Source organism: Epinephelus fuscoguttatus, linkage group LG6 (assembly GCF_011397635.1).
Source record: "Epinephelus fuscoguttatus linkage group LG6, E.fuscoguttatus.final_Chr_v1".
Lineage (NCBI taxonomy): Eukaryota > Metazoa > Chordata > Actinopteri > Perciformes > Serranidae > Epinephelus > Epinephelus fuscoguttatus.
This window is the reverse complement of record NC_064757.1, coordinates 4,855,965-4,871,738: the sequence shown is the minus strand read 5'-3', so window position 1 is coordinate 4,871,738 and position 15,774 is coordinate 4,855,965. Positions and strand designations below refer to the sequence as shown.

General features: G+C 39.3%; 1 protein-coding gene across 1 annotated transcript in view; it reads right to left on the bottom strand.

The window, feature by feature from the left end:
- Window positions 1-10,042, bottom strand: part of olfml2a (olfactomedin-like 2A) — a 48,737-nt gene extending 38,695 nt beyond the window's left edge. Inside the window, exon 1 of the mRNA XM_049578780.1 lies at window positions 9,747-10,042. Coding sequence (XP_049434737.1) covers window positions 9,747-9,839 — 93 coding nt within the window. The 5' untranslated portion in view covers window positions 9,840-10,042. The remainder of the gene's footprint in view (window positions 1-9,746) is intronic.
- Between the last annotated feature and the right edge of the window lie 5,732 nt (window positions 10,043-15,774).

Sequence of the window (15,774 nt, the reverse complement as noted above, 5' to 3'; positions counted from 1 at the left end):
ACCTTATGAGTCATCCAATTTAGAGAAGTGCAATACAAAATTCCAGAAGTATCCCTTTAAAGATGATGAGCAAAATAACCATAAATGATACATGATAGGGAAAAATTCTTTACATTTACAGCAATCCGCAGTGCATGACAGAAGCAAAAGTTGGACTAGGTAGTTAGAGTTATGACATTGGGATTTGGTCATGTTTGATACTGAATGGCTTTCCATAGTTACGATTTTAACAATTTTGGAAGTCTTTGTAGGATAGCAGCAGGCTGAAGGTACGGGGGAGGAGAAGTAGAGGTGGAGGTGGTGGGGGACTCATTAGTGAAGGAATGCAGGCTGAGAGATGGGGGAAGATGTGGAGGGGTGTGTGCTTTACCCTCCATTACTGCAGACATACTGGGAGGGGGTCTGATGGGGCAGGACTCCTGTGTGCAGAGCCTGGCCGATTCTGACCCATGTCAAGCGAAAAGGCAGCAGGTTGACAAATCCTACAGCCACATGAAAACAGAGTGGATTAGCAGATTAAACCTCTTTAGCTGAGGCTATGCCTACGGCCATGCTGAGCTGCATTGTTCAACCCCAGCCAAACACTGACTGCTGCATAGCAACATCAGCTTAAGTTGCTTTAAATTTGGAGAAGTCAGAGAAATTCCAGACAGATTTTCTTTAGTACTTAATGCTTTGTCAGGTCAAGAAGGACTACACCATTACTTTGCAGGCTTTACTGCAGGAGAAAGATTTGTCAGCATCTTATCATAAGAAATCTGAATTGTTCTGCCAATCAGAGCAGCTGCTTCCTTCTCCTGTCAAATCATATGTGCAGGTACGCCTAACCAACCATCCAGCATCTCATGCCAAGCTGACCTACCAGCATGAGAACAGGCAACACAATTAAGAGTGCTAATAATTAAGAGTACAGAGTATTTAACGCATGCTTTGAGCTTTGAGTCTTTGGCTTTGACCTCTGCGGTCAAGTGAAGTCAAGTTTCAGGTCAAAAAGAACACGGCTCAAACACAAACTCATGGCTGCACAATGGGAGGAAAAGAGCCGCAGACAGCTCCATTAGATCAACGGCTGCAGCCTTTAACAGCTAACACACCCTGACAGTGATGAAGTGAAACCCCAATTGTGCTCAGGATTGCTAAAAACACAAGATGTGTTACACAACGGCTGCTGCACTTGCTAGCCTCAGAGTTAAAGTCAGTGTTTCAGTAGCACCAGCTTGTTGAATCTGCAGCCTTGTTCATATAAACAAGGATATCCTCTGCTTGTAGTGCTTTGCCAGCTGGGGGAATCACTGGGACAACTGCACGGTATCCTGTGGCAAAGCTCAGTAGTTGAGCTGCATGTTCCAACCTTCAAACACAAGCACTTTTGCTGTGATTCCTGCTCTGGCCTATAGCTAATTGAAACCCTCCCTTTTTGCTTTTTTAACTATTTTCCCACAAATGCACAAAAAAGGCAGCATAAATACTATTTCTAATCAGTCTTAAGCCCATCAGTTGCCTGTGATTTTACAGGATGGACTATCCCTTTAAAATCCACATCATCTCCTGTCAAAGGTACTTAAGACCAAAACCGGCATCCACATTCCAGTCCAAAGAGTCTGCCTGAATTTTAATCTAATTTGTGGTGCTTATGATAAACAGTCTTACTGTGCCACTGTAAAGATTAATTAATTAATCAATTTGGTACAAAGGGAGGGATTCTATTAAAGCCTTCATTCTGGAGATAAAACATGAGCTCGGTGGCTCAGACTATAAACAACAACACTGGCATTAGCACGGGGATGTTAATTAGCTGCACACAAAGTGTATCAAGCACCCGCTGCTTTTGCAGGTACATATCTACATTCCTGCTGGCTCTGTGTACGTGTCCCGACACTCTCTGAACTTCCAGTCTTCACAGAATATCATGGCACATAAATGAGAAAAGGAAACATCAAAATTTAAGATACTGTTGTAATAAAATGACTTAATGAATTACTGATGTGAAAGTTATTCTCTGGCCACAAGAACATTAAAAAAAAAAACTTTGAACAGGATTTTTACATATTTCCACATTTGCTTTATTTTTGCCAACAATCATCAAATCATCAGTCTGAGGGTGAAAATCCTGTGAAAACACACAGATACAAATCAAGCTGTCAATATGGCTCCCTAATACAACCCACATGCTATACTGTAGTAATCCATTCACAAGCACAAAAAGACACTTTCCTAATTATTAGTGTGTGTCCTCAACAATGAGTGGAATGATAGATGTTGCCAAAGCCTTTTCCCCAGATGATTTGTTACAGCAGATGTTCATGGGAGATGTTAAAAAGCTGTACTCCAGATACTGTACACCATTAAAAAAAATAAACACTTTCAGCCAAAAAGTTGGCCTTCCTGTGGGTAGTGTTACCTTCCAGAACAAGTGCCAACAGTTGATTAATATAAAGGTACAGATGCTAATCATAGCCATTTATCTAAGCCAATAAAATAATTTTTATTGTTTGGCATGACTGCTGCTTAAAAATCCCTCAGTCCTTTGTTTTGTGTAACAATGGTACATTCAATTTGTGTTTGAGTAAGGAAATGGAAATACATACTCTAATACAATGAAAGCATGTTAAAAAAAAGATCATATATTTTGTTTTCACTGCAGCTACAGTTATTATCTGATCGACAGCCTCACCACAAGCAATATATTAAACACTTTTAAAGAAGTATTTCACTGCTGGAAAGATGGTCTTTTCATAAAGCTGGGCTGCAGTAGGAAGACACAAATACTTTTAAAATTGGTGCTACATGAAAAAAAAAAAAAACAAGTAAAAATTTGCAACAAATGCATGTGGTTATATTTAGCCAGCACATGCATGTGGTTGGCTTTAGGGAGAAAGAACAGGGTTTGGCTTTACAGTCTTATGCGAAGCAAACATGAGCCTCCCAGGTTAAAGTCAATGGTTGTTGGAGCCATCAACCACCATCCCCCCCACCCATCTTACTCGACTTCTCGCCACCGTAACTTTCATTGTTGTCCCGGCGCATTTCTCCCTGACGCCCCCAGGCTTCGGAGTGAGACCGGTTTGGTGCTGCTTAGTTTCACTTACACAATACAGGAAAAGTACGGCACCCACTTCCTGTTAAAAAAAACCTCTCAGATTACAGCTAAACAGGGCACTAAAACATTTAAATGTATTCAGCACTTCCTAATTTTACAGTTTTATATGAATTTGAGAGAGAGGCTCTCTCTCCATCTGGCCTAGAAATAGTGCGGCACATAATCTCCCATGAAACCCCAAAGTCTTTGTTTTTTGACTTAAAACTTTTTGTTGTTGTATGCAAGCTGTTTGCCCATGTTTCCAGTCTTTGTGCTAGGCTACTGGTAGTTAGTTCATATTTATCATACAAACACAAAAGTGGCATCAATCTTCTAATTTAACTCACAGCAAGAACGCAAATAAGCTTATTTCCCAAAATGCTGAACTATTCCTTTAAGATCAGGGAGCGATAGCTGTTCTAATTAACAGAAAATGAATGTTAAGTGTAGGTCTATAATTGGATGTGAGCTCTGTTTCTCATTAAATAAGATGCACTACAGCACCAACACCACTCCAACCCCAACACCCTTACTTTCCTTGTTGGTGCATATAGATCAAGGCATAGACCTCCAACCTGACCCCAGCCATTAATGCAGTGGTATGCAATGTGAGGACTTTTTAAAACCAAATTGGCACGTTATAAGAGCCAATCTGCCCCACCTGTCTTAGATCAATCAATCTTAGATCAACATAAATAAATGACCCAAACTCGACTCCACACCTGCAAACTGGACCTGAAAGTTTCTGGTAATGACCGTCACCAATAACTAACTTGCTGTTGGCTATATTGTATGTCATTTTAGTAAATATCACAATGGAATACGAGTATTTTCTGTTTAAAAAGTACAAACATAGGAAGAGAGCAAGTGCTCACCTATCTTTTAAGTGGTTATGTCTGAAGTATGATCTTGAGTGCGCAGCTGATAACCTATGTGGTTTGTTTACAGGAGCACACAGCTGACAGGTACAGTGGTTTGTTTACATGATGCTACAGAAGTGCATATTTATAAGGATTTACAAGGATTCAGTGTGGACGGAGAGGCGCTCGCTTGCTGTTAGGACATGCTTTTAGGCTTACATAGTTGCAGAGGGAAATATTTTTACCTGACATAATGGCCAGAGAGATTTATATGTTGGATTTCAACAGATATTCCAGGTTAAAAGCCGAGTGAGGGAAAGCCTGAGCACAGCAGTGCTGATGATTAATCTGCTTATTGTGTGAAAGAGACAGAGTGAGAGAGAAAGAGACAGACAGAGAGATACCCCTTTTCCACTGAATTAGCTCTGGTTCTTGAATGGGTTCTGTTCATGATTACTAGAATCTTGGTGCTATCTAGCTAACCATCCTGTGTCCTCAAGTTTTGAGCAGAACCATTGTAATCAAGGATGTATCATCAACAGAGGGCGCTGCACAACGCACAACCAAAGTAAATAATAGTTGCAAAATTGCAGATTACATTGATTACATGTAAACTGTTCTGTTATTAAAGATCATTGTTTTTACCCAAAAAACAAGCATGGACCAACTACTAATGAGACCACTGCACACTCAAGACGATTTCTCTCTTGGCTACTCCATTGTTGCATTCTCCATCCTCTCTGTCCAACCTGTAGAATATGACACACCCACTGATGTCTTCACGGTTCGCACTTCAGTTCAATGAAAAACTGCTATTTTTTGGTTCCAGCTGAGAATAAACTTTTCTGGGTCTGGGCCAATTTATTTTTGGTCAAAATGCTCTGAACATTTCAAAATTAGGTGCTGGAACTGGAACTGAATTGGTTCCATGTTGGCAGAAAAGGGGTAAGTAGTAACAGACAGAAAGAGGGGGAAAATAAGTTAGAAGTTAGATGACTGCACAATGTTTCTGTATGTTATTAATAACTTAATCAGAACCCTGCTTTGTCACACCCACCTGACACCTGCAATATCTTCTAACAAGTAGGAATGCACAATATTGGATTCTTTGCCATTTTCCAATATGCCGATACATAATAACTCATTTGGCCAATTTTAGTGATCATAAAGTCTCCTCTGTAGTGGAATTAACATCATATTATACATGCATACTCTTATCATGTGGCCCACCATCATATGGAGACATTAAATACAATGCTTTTCAGTGTATGTGATATTCATTCAAGAAAAAACATGTTGACCGATTCCCTTCAAAGCCAATATCAATCGATGTGCCGAAATTATCGTGCATCCCTTCTAACAAGCTTACCCAAATCCACCCAATCTGTGGGTCTGGCACGCTGTGGGTCGACTTGCTCATCACTGCCTGATACAAAAGACATGGTGACATCTGAAAATTACAATATGGCTCTGTTTTTTTGGGTCATATACTCCTTGACAGGAATATGTCACACAAAGAGAGCTGCAAGCCTCTTCAATTGCTTACACTGCTTTTGCAGATTGAAGAAAACAATTTTTGCATGAGTGTTTAGTTCACTGAATGTGCCCAAAGGGTATCTGAGGGTTCAAAGTTTTCTCATCCATGTTTGTAAACAGAATACAGGGTACAAGGGCACAGGTCTGTAAAGAGTTAAGCCTAAGAGAGATCTCATGTCAGGAATTAGGACATCCAGTGCACTCCAGACAACAGACAATCTAAATTTGAAACATATCTGTGATCATATATCTTGCTCTCAAGGATTAAGGGATCTGGGGAGAAAATGGCCTAAACTATGTGAAGGCATAGACGCCTGAGGAAAAGAAAGGGAACATTTGAGAACATGTGGAGTGTAAATGAGTCTGTAATAAAAACAAGGCTGTTGTATGGCTCATAATAAGATTTTTGGTCCCTATCCACTCCTCTTTTACTTCTAACTATAATTTGCAATACAGCCCTTGATTACACCGATGAACATATTGCAGCTAGTTTGAAATGTTATTCGTTCACATAATATTTATGGACATTATGGACACGCTAACAGTTAAAATCATATGTGAGGGAGCTAGAAGTCATACCCACAGTCTATGGTGGAGAACAGGCTAGACTATAATATCCATGTTTTGTACATTTTGTACTAAAGCCAAGCTGTGTCAGACCTGTGTGAAACCCTGTTCATGTGCAGGGCCGTGCACCTGGATTGTACAGTAAATGTTGACCCATTCACACTGTCACCAAAAGCAGATTTTCCCAGGTCGATCGGCTCCCTCTCATTTCCAACAGCTTGCAGCTTTGTTTTAACCACAAACTCGATACTTGACTTTTTTTCACCCCGATACTGTTGACTCTTCATCAAGCACCATGTGGCATCCGCAATTAAATAAAGTCATGTTGGCATAACAAAGCATGACAAAATGTCATTTCTCATATGCTGTGTCCATCATCCATGGCTACTATGAGGCACATTACAGAACCTGTAAATGAATCATGAAGCTCTGTCTCTACTACTGTTTCATTGAGCCAGACTTAATGTCCCAGTCTGCTCTTTCTTCTCCCTAGCCCTCAGCCGACCTTGCACAGATTGTCCCTGGGTTTGTTTACAACCAAAACATGAAGCAGGTGCACGCACTGGTTCCCACGCCACCCTCTGGCACCCTCCATGCCCTCCTCTAAACATTCTTTGTCTCTCATTAATGCGAGTGCCACCAGTTTGGCGACAGAGACTATGACTGGGTGTCTCCACCAGAGCTGTGACACTGTTGCGTTATGATGGATGGTGCTGTTAGGAGAGATATGTCATGTTTTGTAGGGATGCAAAGCTAAAAATAACAGTGGATTATAACTAAACCAGGGGTAGGCAACCTGTGGCTCCGGAGCCACATGTGGCTCTTTAGCCCCTGTCCGGTGGCTCCTTGAGCCTTTGAGAAAAGAAGTCTATGGAAATTCATTCTATGAATCCAAATGTTGCTGAACCTGGATAGCAGTGGCTGGTTAGCTATGGATGCCAAATCCAAAAAAGTAAATTGAATAAAATAGAGAATGTAGTAGTGCGTGGACAGATTTGTTTGCTCTCACTGCCAGCTCTGCAAAATTTAACTACCAGATAATTATTAATAGTGCCTTGCACAGTGGCCACTTTGTGGTAAAACATATTAACAAATGCTTATTTAGACCATAAGTATACGCTAATTTAGACTTAATAGGCTATTTACCTTGATTATGAGGCTCAAACATGTTTTGTGGCTCCACACAGATTTTTTCAAATTATTTTTGGTCAAAAATGCCTCTTTTAATGGCAAAGGTTGCAGACCCCTGAACTAAACTTTCAGTTGCCTTTGCAAAACTCTTCAATTTTAATGTATGAATTTCATTTAATCAATTATTAATATGCAAGTTTTTTTTTTTAATTTTGTTAATGATTGCATTTTTTCAAAACTTTTTTGGTTGCATATTATACTTTTGTATTAATGAGTTGACAGTAGATGACAGACAGCTGGGGAAAACCATGCAGCAAAGGTGCCTGGATGGATGCCAACAGGGTATGCTGTGGTTCATGTTCAGTGCATTAAACCCCCAGGACACCAGGTTGCCCCTTTCTTTTAGACATAAATGACAGGACAAAATACGGATCATTTTGGGGAATACTTTCTTTAGAAAATCTTTGTATAATCAGTCTGAGCAGGGACAAACATAAACTGTTACCACAAATTTGGAAGAACTGATGTCTAAAATATCACTATGAGTTGCAGCATTAAGATTTCCCATCACTGAAACAAGGGGGGCCCAGACCAAACCAAACACATACTTTTGGCCACAAAGACTTCACACAAACACTGCCACATGCCGCACCAGTCACTGATGTAATTACAGTTTTTCTAAATTGCTCAGACATTTTTAATGAAACTGGGATCCACTTCATCATTCATCATCACCTTCTCAGCACAGCAGAAGTCCTGTCTTGCAAATGTGTTAACACTTTTTCAGTAGTTCACACAGTATTCACACTCTTTTCTGAAACCCCAAACTCTATTTTTTTAAAGATATTTTTTAGGGCATTTTTGCCTTTAATTGATAGGACAGTCAAGTGTGAAAGGGGGAGAGAGAGAGAGGGAGTGACATGCAGCAGAGGGCCACAGGCTGGAGTTGAACCCGGGCTACAGCCTTGTATATGGGGCGCCTGCTCTGTCCACTAAGCCACAGACGCCCCCAAACTTGACTGGATTAACTGTGTTCAACAATATCTCATAGAGATTATTTCCATAATTTTGAATTTCTAATGCCCTTGTGTGAAACTTCTTTACACAACTCTTCAACCAGCAATCAGTCTGTTTCCACCTATAGAAGATGCCACCTCTGTGTTGCTATTTGCAAGCGTGGATCCAAGAGAAAAACAGCATGTAAGGGGAGGAAGAGACCGTTATTCAGCATTTCTGACTTTGAAAAGTATGAAAACAAGACTATGTCAAAAGCTAAATAGCTGTAGCGGTCCAGACAAAAAGGATGACATGGAAAAATCTGATTGAGCACAATTAAAGAATTGTTTATGAGTATTCTGAGTTTGGCTGACATTTTAACTTATTGGTTCTTTTGTGAAAAGAGAATGCAGCACAAAAGCGGAACCACAATGAATACTTATTGTAGTTCAATACAGGGCATTATTTAGGTGCTTACTGTAGGTCTTACTCAATAATGGGAATAAGCTACACACAAAATAAATTAATTAAGAATGCTTTATTTTTTTACATTTTTCAACTGGGAATCTAAAAAGCTGTAAAAAAGTGCAGGTGCAGCAGGGAGTGGTATCTCTCATAAAATCACCTCTGGAGAGAAGAATACAGTTAGTGTTGTGATATGCTTGCTTACCTTTTTTGGCACCTAATATAACTATGCAAAGTATCAACAGCTGGCACAGGCATTGTCCATTGTGTGATGATTGATGTAATTGTGTGTCAGCTTTTTGGAAAATGTTACTTCTGAATGGACAAATGTGTTCAAGTAAATGAGAACATCTGTAATCGTACCGCTGGGAGTATTACTATAATGAATACTGCCTTCCACTCCCTAACTACTACTACTATGGGGAGTTTACTCTGCACTGACCTAAATTCTTGCTGATTTGGCTTTGTATCCACAGCAGACAGTTGTTAACAGTCACACACCATACATGGCCATAAATGTACACGACAGAGCCTCTGGTCTTATAATGTGTACTGTACATGTCTTTCATCTTCTGGTTGTGTCTGTCTGTTTGTGTGTGTGTGTGTGTGTGTGTGTGTGTGTGTGTGTGTGTGTAGAGCTGGATTAGGCTGAGGGAGAGTGAGGGGTTACTGGAGTCCAGCAGCTGTACAAACAAGGGCAGCCAGATATTACTGTTAGCCCACTGAGTGCCATCTCTCCCACACTCTGCTGGCACACACAGGAGGTGTCATTACATAAACCCATTGTTACTCATGTAACACAAAAGCCCTCATTGGCAAGATTATCAGAAAAAATGACACATAGCCTGAACCATCTGCCGGCTTTAGACAGAAAATTTAAAGGTCTAGCTTGAGGGCAATGTTGGTCAAATCACTTATTTGTCTGAGGCAGAGGCACCACAACACGGAAGAGGTGACGTTGAGCAGAATAGAAGTGGGATACTGTCTGAAACACTGACTATCTGACTGTTCACTGACTGTGAACAGCCCGTGTTCCAATATCTTAATACAAATCAATAATGCATGGGGAATTAAAATTAAATAATTCTTATCTTCTTTGTGTCATTCCTTACCTTGCTCTGTGAAGATGCATCCTTACATAAAACCAGTAGACAGGCGAACAAGTTCGTGTATCTCCACATTTTCTCTCCTGAGTGTCTGGGCATGAAGTTCAGAAAAAACAAAGCGACAGCCACTGCGTTCAGTCCATAAGGTAAATTAGTGTACCTATTTTAACTCCATTTCCTTGTCACACAACGAGGATCAGATAGCATGTGTCCGTCTGTATGGATGGGATGTTAGTGTGTGCGCTGCGGAGTGCGCCCTGTCTGCGCAGCGCGCTGTTTTCGGCTTGGCGCACAGTGCGCATCATCTGTCATCCGCTATCCTCTACTAATGGGAGGGGTTTACACACAAACACACAGGCCGTTAGTAGTGTGTGTCTGTACAGGACTGCGGGTTTCGGTAATAATAATACTATTAATACAATAATAATACTTATTATTATTATTAGTAGTAGTAGTAGTAGTAGTAGTATAATTCAGCTAATGTATAATTTGATATTTTTTGAATTTATGAAAATAATTTATTTAACCTTTTGAATTCAGTGCACATAAAGTTCCACACTGAATAGTGTCATTATGTGTATGTTGAAAAGTGGTAATGACGGAATACACCCTTTCAGGTTGACAGCAGTTGCCCAAACACACATCAGAAATTTGAAGGACTTTTGGCGCCATCAGCTGGCTGATTATTCATGTCACACTCCAACGCCACACAAGTATGGAATGAAGGTCCCAGGAGGAAAATTAGCTGCTGAGCCCCCTGTGTCTCCTGGTCTCTGTAGTTTTTCTATGCTGGAATACCAAATATCTCCTGATTTGCTGTGTGGTAAATGTATTAAACATATTAATTTAGACAACATATAGCCTAAACACAAAACTGAATTGATAAGTGTCTAAAATTAGAAGTAGACTCACAGACCATCTTTAAGACAAGGCCACCAGGCAGGGGCGTTGTAGTGGGAGGAAAAGTGGGTCTGCTTACACAGGGCCCCAACTGGAGGTGGGCTGCGAAAAGCCTGAGATGGAAAATTTGTTTTAGTCTGTAATTTTTTATTTCTAATTAGTGCCATAATTAAATTAAAATCAGCTGAATAGATTTGTTGAAAGACTGAACTTAAAAAAAAACTAAAAAAACTATAAAAAACTGTGGAAACTCCCTGAGGCTCCTTTCACCCCTTAAAGGCACAAAATGGTTTAGTCTGCCCCTGCATCAGGATTGGTCTTTAAAAACAGGTACTGTAAGCCCCGTTTCCACCAAACACTTTCGGTATTGTACCTTTGGAACCAATAGTAACCCCTCAGACATGGTACCTAGACCATAGGTCTGTTTGCGTTTCCACTGCAAACAGTACTCTTAAATGTGGGCAGGGTTGGTTTCACTCACCGCTCTGTCCAGCACTCGCTGTACTTCTTCATCACTAGTGACACAGAGGGAAGTCTGTACCTCGTTTGTTGTCCACAGAACAAGGCTGCATGCCGATATTTTTAGAACAAAACAGAATAGGCTGGTGTGAGTGTATCGCTGTGTGTTGATGGATTCACATCGTCAACTCATGAACTGAGTAAAATTTGGTGACGGTATGGAACAGTTGCATTGTTACCATCCATAAGTGGAAAGGGAGAAAAAGCGTACGGAACTCAGCTGAACCGTACTGGACAGCTTGGTGGAAACAGGGCTGTGGAGCCAAATGAGGGACTGCTTATGCTGCAGGAGCGCCAGTCTTTCAGTGTTCCAAAAAGAAAAGAAAGAAAACCTACTTTGTAAAAGACTTTGTGTGAGAGAGACATGAACGAAGAGATGAAGAGCAGGGGGGCCCTGAAAGACTGCTCATGTGTAGGGCCCAGAATTTGCTGCTATACCCCTGCCTCCAGGTCAGGTAATCATGCAATAATGCACAACTAATTTTATGGTAACCTCATTATGTCAATTGATATTGTGCATTAGTAATGAAAACTGACAAACACATTTTTGGAATGAGCACAAAACCTGCTGACACACAGAAAGCCTAAGGCGTCTGGGGTCAGCTATCCTTACACTGACTTTATTCATCAACATTTCTATTAGGCTATGTGTAATTGTTTGTGTAAAAATAAGTCATTATGTGCCAATACTCCAGTGATTCCCAACCTTTTTCCTTAATAGGCTTCACTTTTATCATTTTTCAAGCCTGACTTATTTTATGGATATTTCATATTATATTCAATTAATAACAGTAACACTACAGAACAACTAACTGCACAATTGACCTGTAGATTGTATAAAATAAGCAATTTGGATCATTTCCTGTGAATATTACATCAGAGATGAATTCCCCTGTTTTTAGGGAGTTTGAATAGGCCTACAATTTCTGTCAGCATTATGTTTTTTTTTAACAACCATACACACTTTATAGGCTTCATTTGTTAATCGATTCAGGGTTTCTTCCCCTTGATGCATGGCCATTATTCTATTTGCCCTTTGGTTGTAACTGTGAACTTTTCTCATGCAGGATGAGGCTGTTTAGTAAAGACAGAAAGCTCTTGTAGTAGTGAATATAGCTGATGTTCAAATGATGATAGCCTCATGACCCTCCTGTGAAACTTTGGCGACCCCTAGTGGGGGTCAGGGCCCCCAGGTCGGGAACCAGTGATATACTCATCATTTGGTAATTTATCAATCTTTTCTCATGGAATCGTGGAATTAGCAGCACTGTGTCTTAAGACTATTAAAATAATTAGGGTCCTGGCAGGACCCTATTGTTTTGCTGCATGTTCTTCTTCTTCCGAGGAAATCATACTTCCCATGTGCGAAAAATCACCAAAATTTGCACAAAGGTCCAGTCCCATGCCAGATCGCCTCAGCTGCAAAAACAGGCCAATAGTCTTGATGGTGGCGCTACAGCAAGCCTCTAAAGTTAAAAATGTTGAAAATTCACAGCAAATCAACCATATGTGCTACAGATTTGCAACTTTCACCAAAATGTAGCCCCAATACTGAAGAAACTTTTGTACATTTAAACCTATTGCAAATTATGAAGTTCATCACTCTGTTTTTTTCAAAAACTGTAAAACTTATTGAACCTATCTCCCCACCAATTTTTGCTCAATTGACACCACCAAACAGATTTTTGATTTATCAAAAATTGAGCCTACAGTGCATCAAAATGTTTGACTATAAACGGTACTGTAAACATATACTTGCAAATTCTTGCTAAATACATTTTCAATGTTCATGAAAAAAATGACAAAATTTTGGAGTCATGGTAGATGATGTTTGGAAAATATCAGAATTTTATCTCAAAAACTGAATTTTTTACAGCATTTTGAATTTCGCTATCATGCGAACAATTGGAGTCAATGTAAAAATGGCATTTTTAAACATCAGTTTTTCACTTATGGAGCAAATCAATCATTGTTACAAACAAATTACCGACATCTCCATGCTGTGTAGATGCAATTTGTGTATTTTTGGATTTTTGTCTTAATAACTGAATTTTTGACAGCTGTTTGAAATCTGCCTTTACACACTAATAGCTGCTGTCTTGCACACAGGTGACTGGCTTAGTCAATTTGTGAAGCTACATGTGACATTTTCCTTTGCCAGTTAGCTCAGTGAGATAGAGGATGGTTCTTGGTGTTGAAGATTGTGAGTTCAAGCCTCAGCTCATGCAACATTTCCATATAAGAAATCTACCCAAACTTTTCATAAAGGTCCAGTCCCATGCCAGATGTCCTCAACTGGAAACACAAGACAATAGTCCTGATGGTGGCGCTACAGCAAGCCTCTAAACTTCAAAACTTTGAAAATTCATAACAAATCAACCATATGTGCTACAGCTTTGGAACTTTCACTTTGAAATTTTCTTTTCCATGGCATGGATGGCTACTGTCTGGCACCCTGATGCTTGGCTTAGTCAATTTGTGAAGCCACACAGGCCCTATCACTTGCCAATTAGCTCAGTGAGATAGAAAACAGACCTCAGTTTCAGAAGTTGTGAGTTCAAGCCTCAGCTAAGGCAGAACAGATATTTTTAAGAAGAATTTTTAATTTTCTAATGTGAAAGTCCTATGTTCAGGCATCATGCTATGTGGATTAGAGACTACCAAGGTTAAAATAATTATGATCCAGGCAGTTTTGCAGAGAGACAAACACTCTTTATCAACACTTTTCCCTGTTATCCCCTGTCTCTTTTCCCTGTTTATTTGGCTTAGCTATCAGTCAATATGCAGAGTCTATCCAATAGCTACTTTTACATTTTAAAAAATGTTTTCATCTTTGTCACCATGGATAATGTTTAACTTTAAGCTAGATCAGGCCAGTTTGTTCATAATTGCTAGCAGTTGATGTTATTATTTTCTTGTTCTTGAGTTTTTTCTTTCCTTTGTATATTATGAGTCTGATCACTTCAGCCACTCATCCACAATTTGAAGGGCATGCCATAATTATATGATGTAACTTCTATGTTGTGATATGCTTTGTTTTAGTGTGTGTGTTGCTCAGAATTGCCTAATTTTGCCTAAAATTGCCCGGCCCTGACCATTGCTGTGCAGCAGCTATAATTACTATTGAGGTTCTTTGTAGATATAGGAAATTGGGCTAATTCAGGCCATTTCTATACATTTTTGATTGATGCTACTCGGCACATGAGATCAAAATTACTCTCAAACAGTCAAAACTAAGCATGGTGAAACTGCATTTAGCTTGTATGATGCTCACATTTGGAACAAATTCCCAGAGGAGCTAAGACTTGAGACAACACTGACCACTTTCAAATCTGTTCCCTGGATGTGTTTATCATCACTTGGATTCCCTGTATACATACAGCTCCTTAAAACTCACATATATGACCTACTGTTTGAGCTGAAAAAATGTGAGACTTTATCTAAACTAAAAAAAAAACCTCTTCATAAACGAAAAATTGAGTGGTTACAAGCTGGACCAGTGATTTTCTACTTGATTATTTCTTATTTGTGGACTGTCTGATGGTCTTGGCACATCTGTTCTGATTATTTTGTTCTTGTTCTGTCCAAAAGGGTTGATTTGTTTAAGCCAAATGAGATAAATATCAGGGACACCGATGGCTGCAAATAGAGCTTTTATTTTCTGAGATTAATGTATAAAAATAAGACGGGTAGGACTAGGAAAATTTTTTAGCTTCTTCTTACCCTTTTTGAATGATATTGTTTAAGTTGCTACTGTTCGTATGTGCATTTTATAGCCCACAGGTCAAGCTATCTACATGTCAGATCTTTATAGCTAGTGCAAAAGTTTTGCTAGTAGGACAACAGATTGAAATGAATTTGTTGTAAGGTAACTGTATTCTTCTCTTCATGTATTTTACAGTCAGAGAAAGTTCGCTTGGGATACTCTCTAGCCTTCTTTGCTAAAACTGTGGGACAAACAGTCAACCAGCTAATAAAATGGAAACGTTGTTGATACTCTGACAACAGCACAATAAATAAATAAATAAATAAATGAATAAAAATCTGCAAATGCTGATTTTCTCCTTATTCCCATTCAGATGATTAAGTATGCTCTGGTTCAGCTATGGCAACAACTTGACTTTGTAATTATTAAAACATGTCATTGTGTCACCATGTTTGTGTCATCATATATATTGGTTGCACCTATTTACACCTTACTGTTTGCATCCTACTGATTGTTATTTTTTAATTTTCCACCTTACAGTCAGCTAGTCTTTATGTTTTGAACCATATTGTGAGCTAGCACTTACATTTTGCACTTACTGTTATCGAGTTTATATTCAGTTCATATGTGCTACATACTGTATTTCATATTTAGGCTACCATACATTTACTTTTTCTGCTTTGTAATTTCTGTCCTTGTATATTGCACACTTTGCATCTGCATTTCTCTAACTTTGTATGGCAGCTGCTGCACAGCCATTTCCCTCTGAATAAATAAAGTTCTATGTTATGTTATGTTATGTTATGTTATGTTATGTTATGTTATGTTATGTTATCTTATCTTATCTTATCTTATCTTATAGAAGCCCAAGTAGGCCAACAGAGAAATGCTAAAATGTCTTTATAAGAG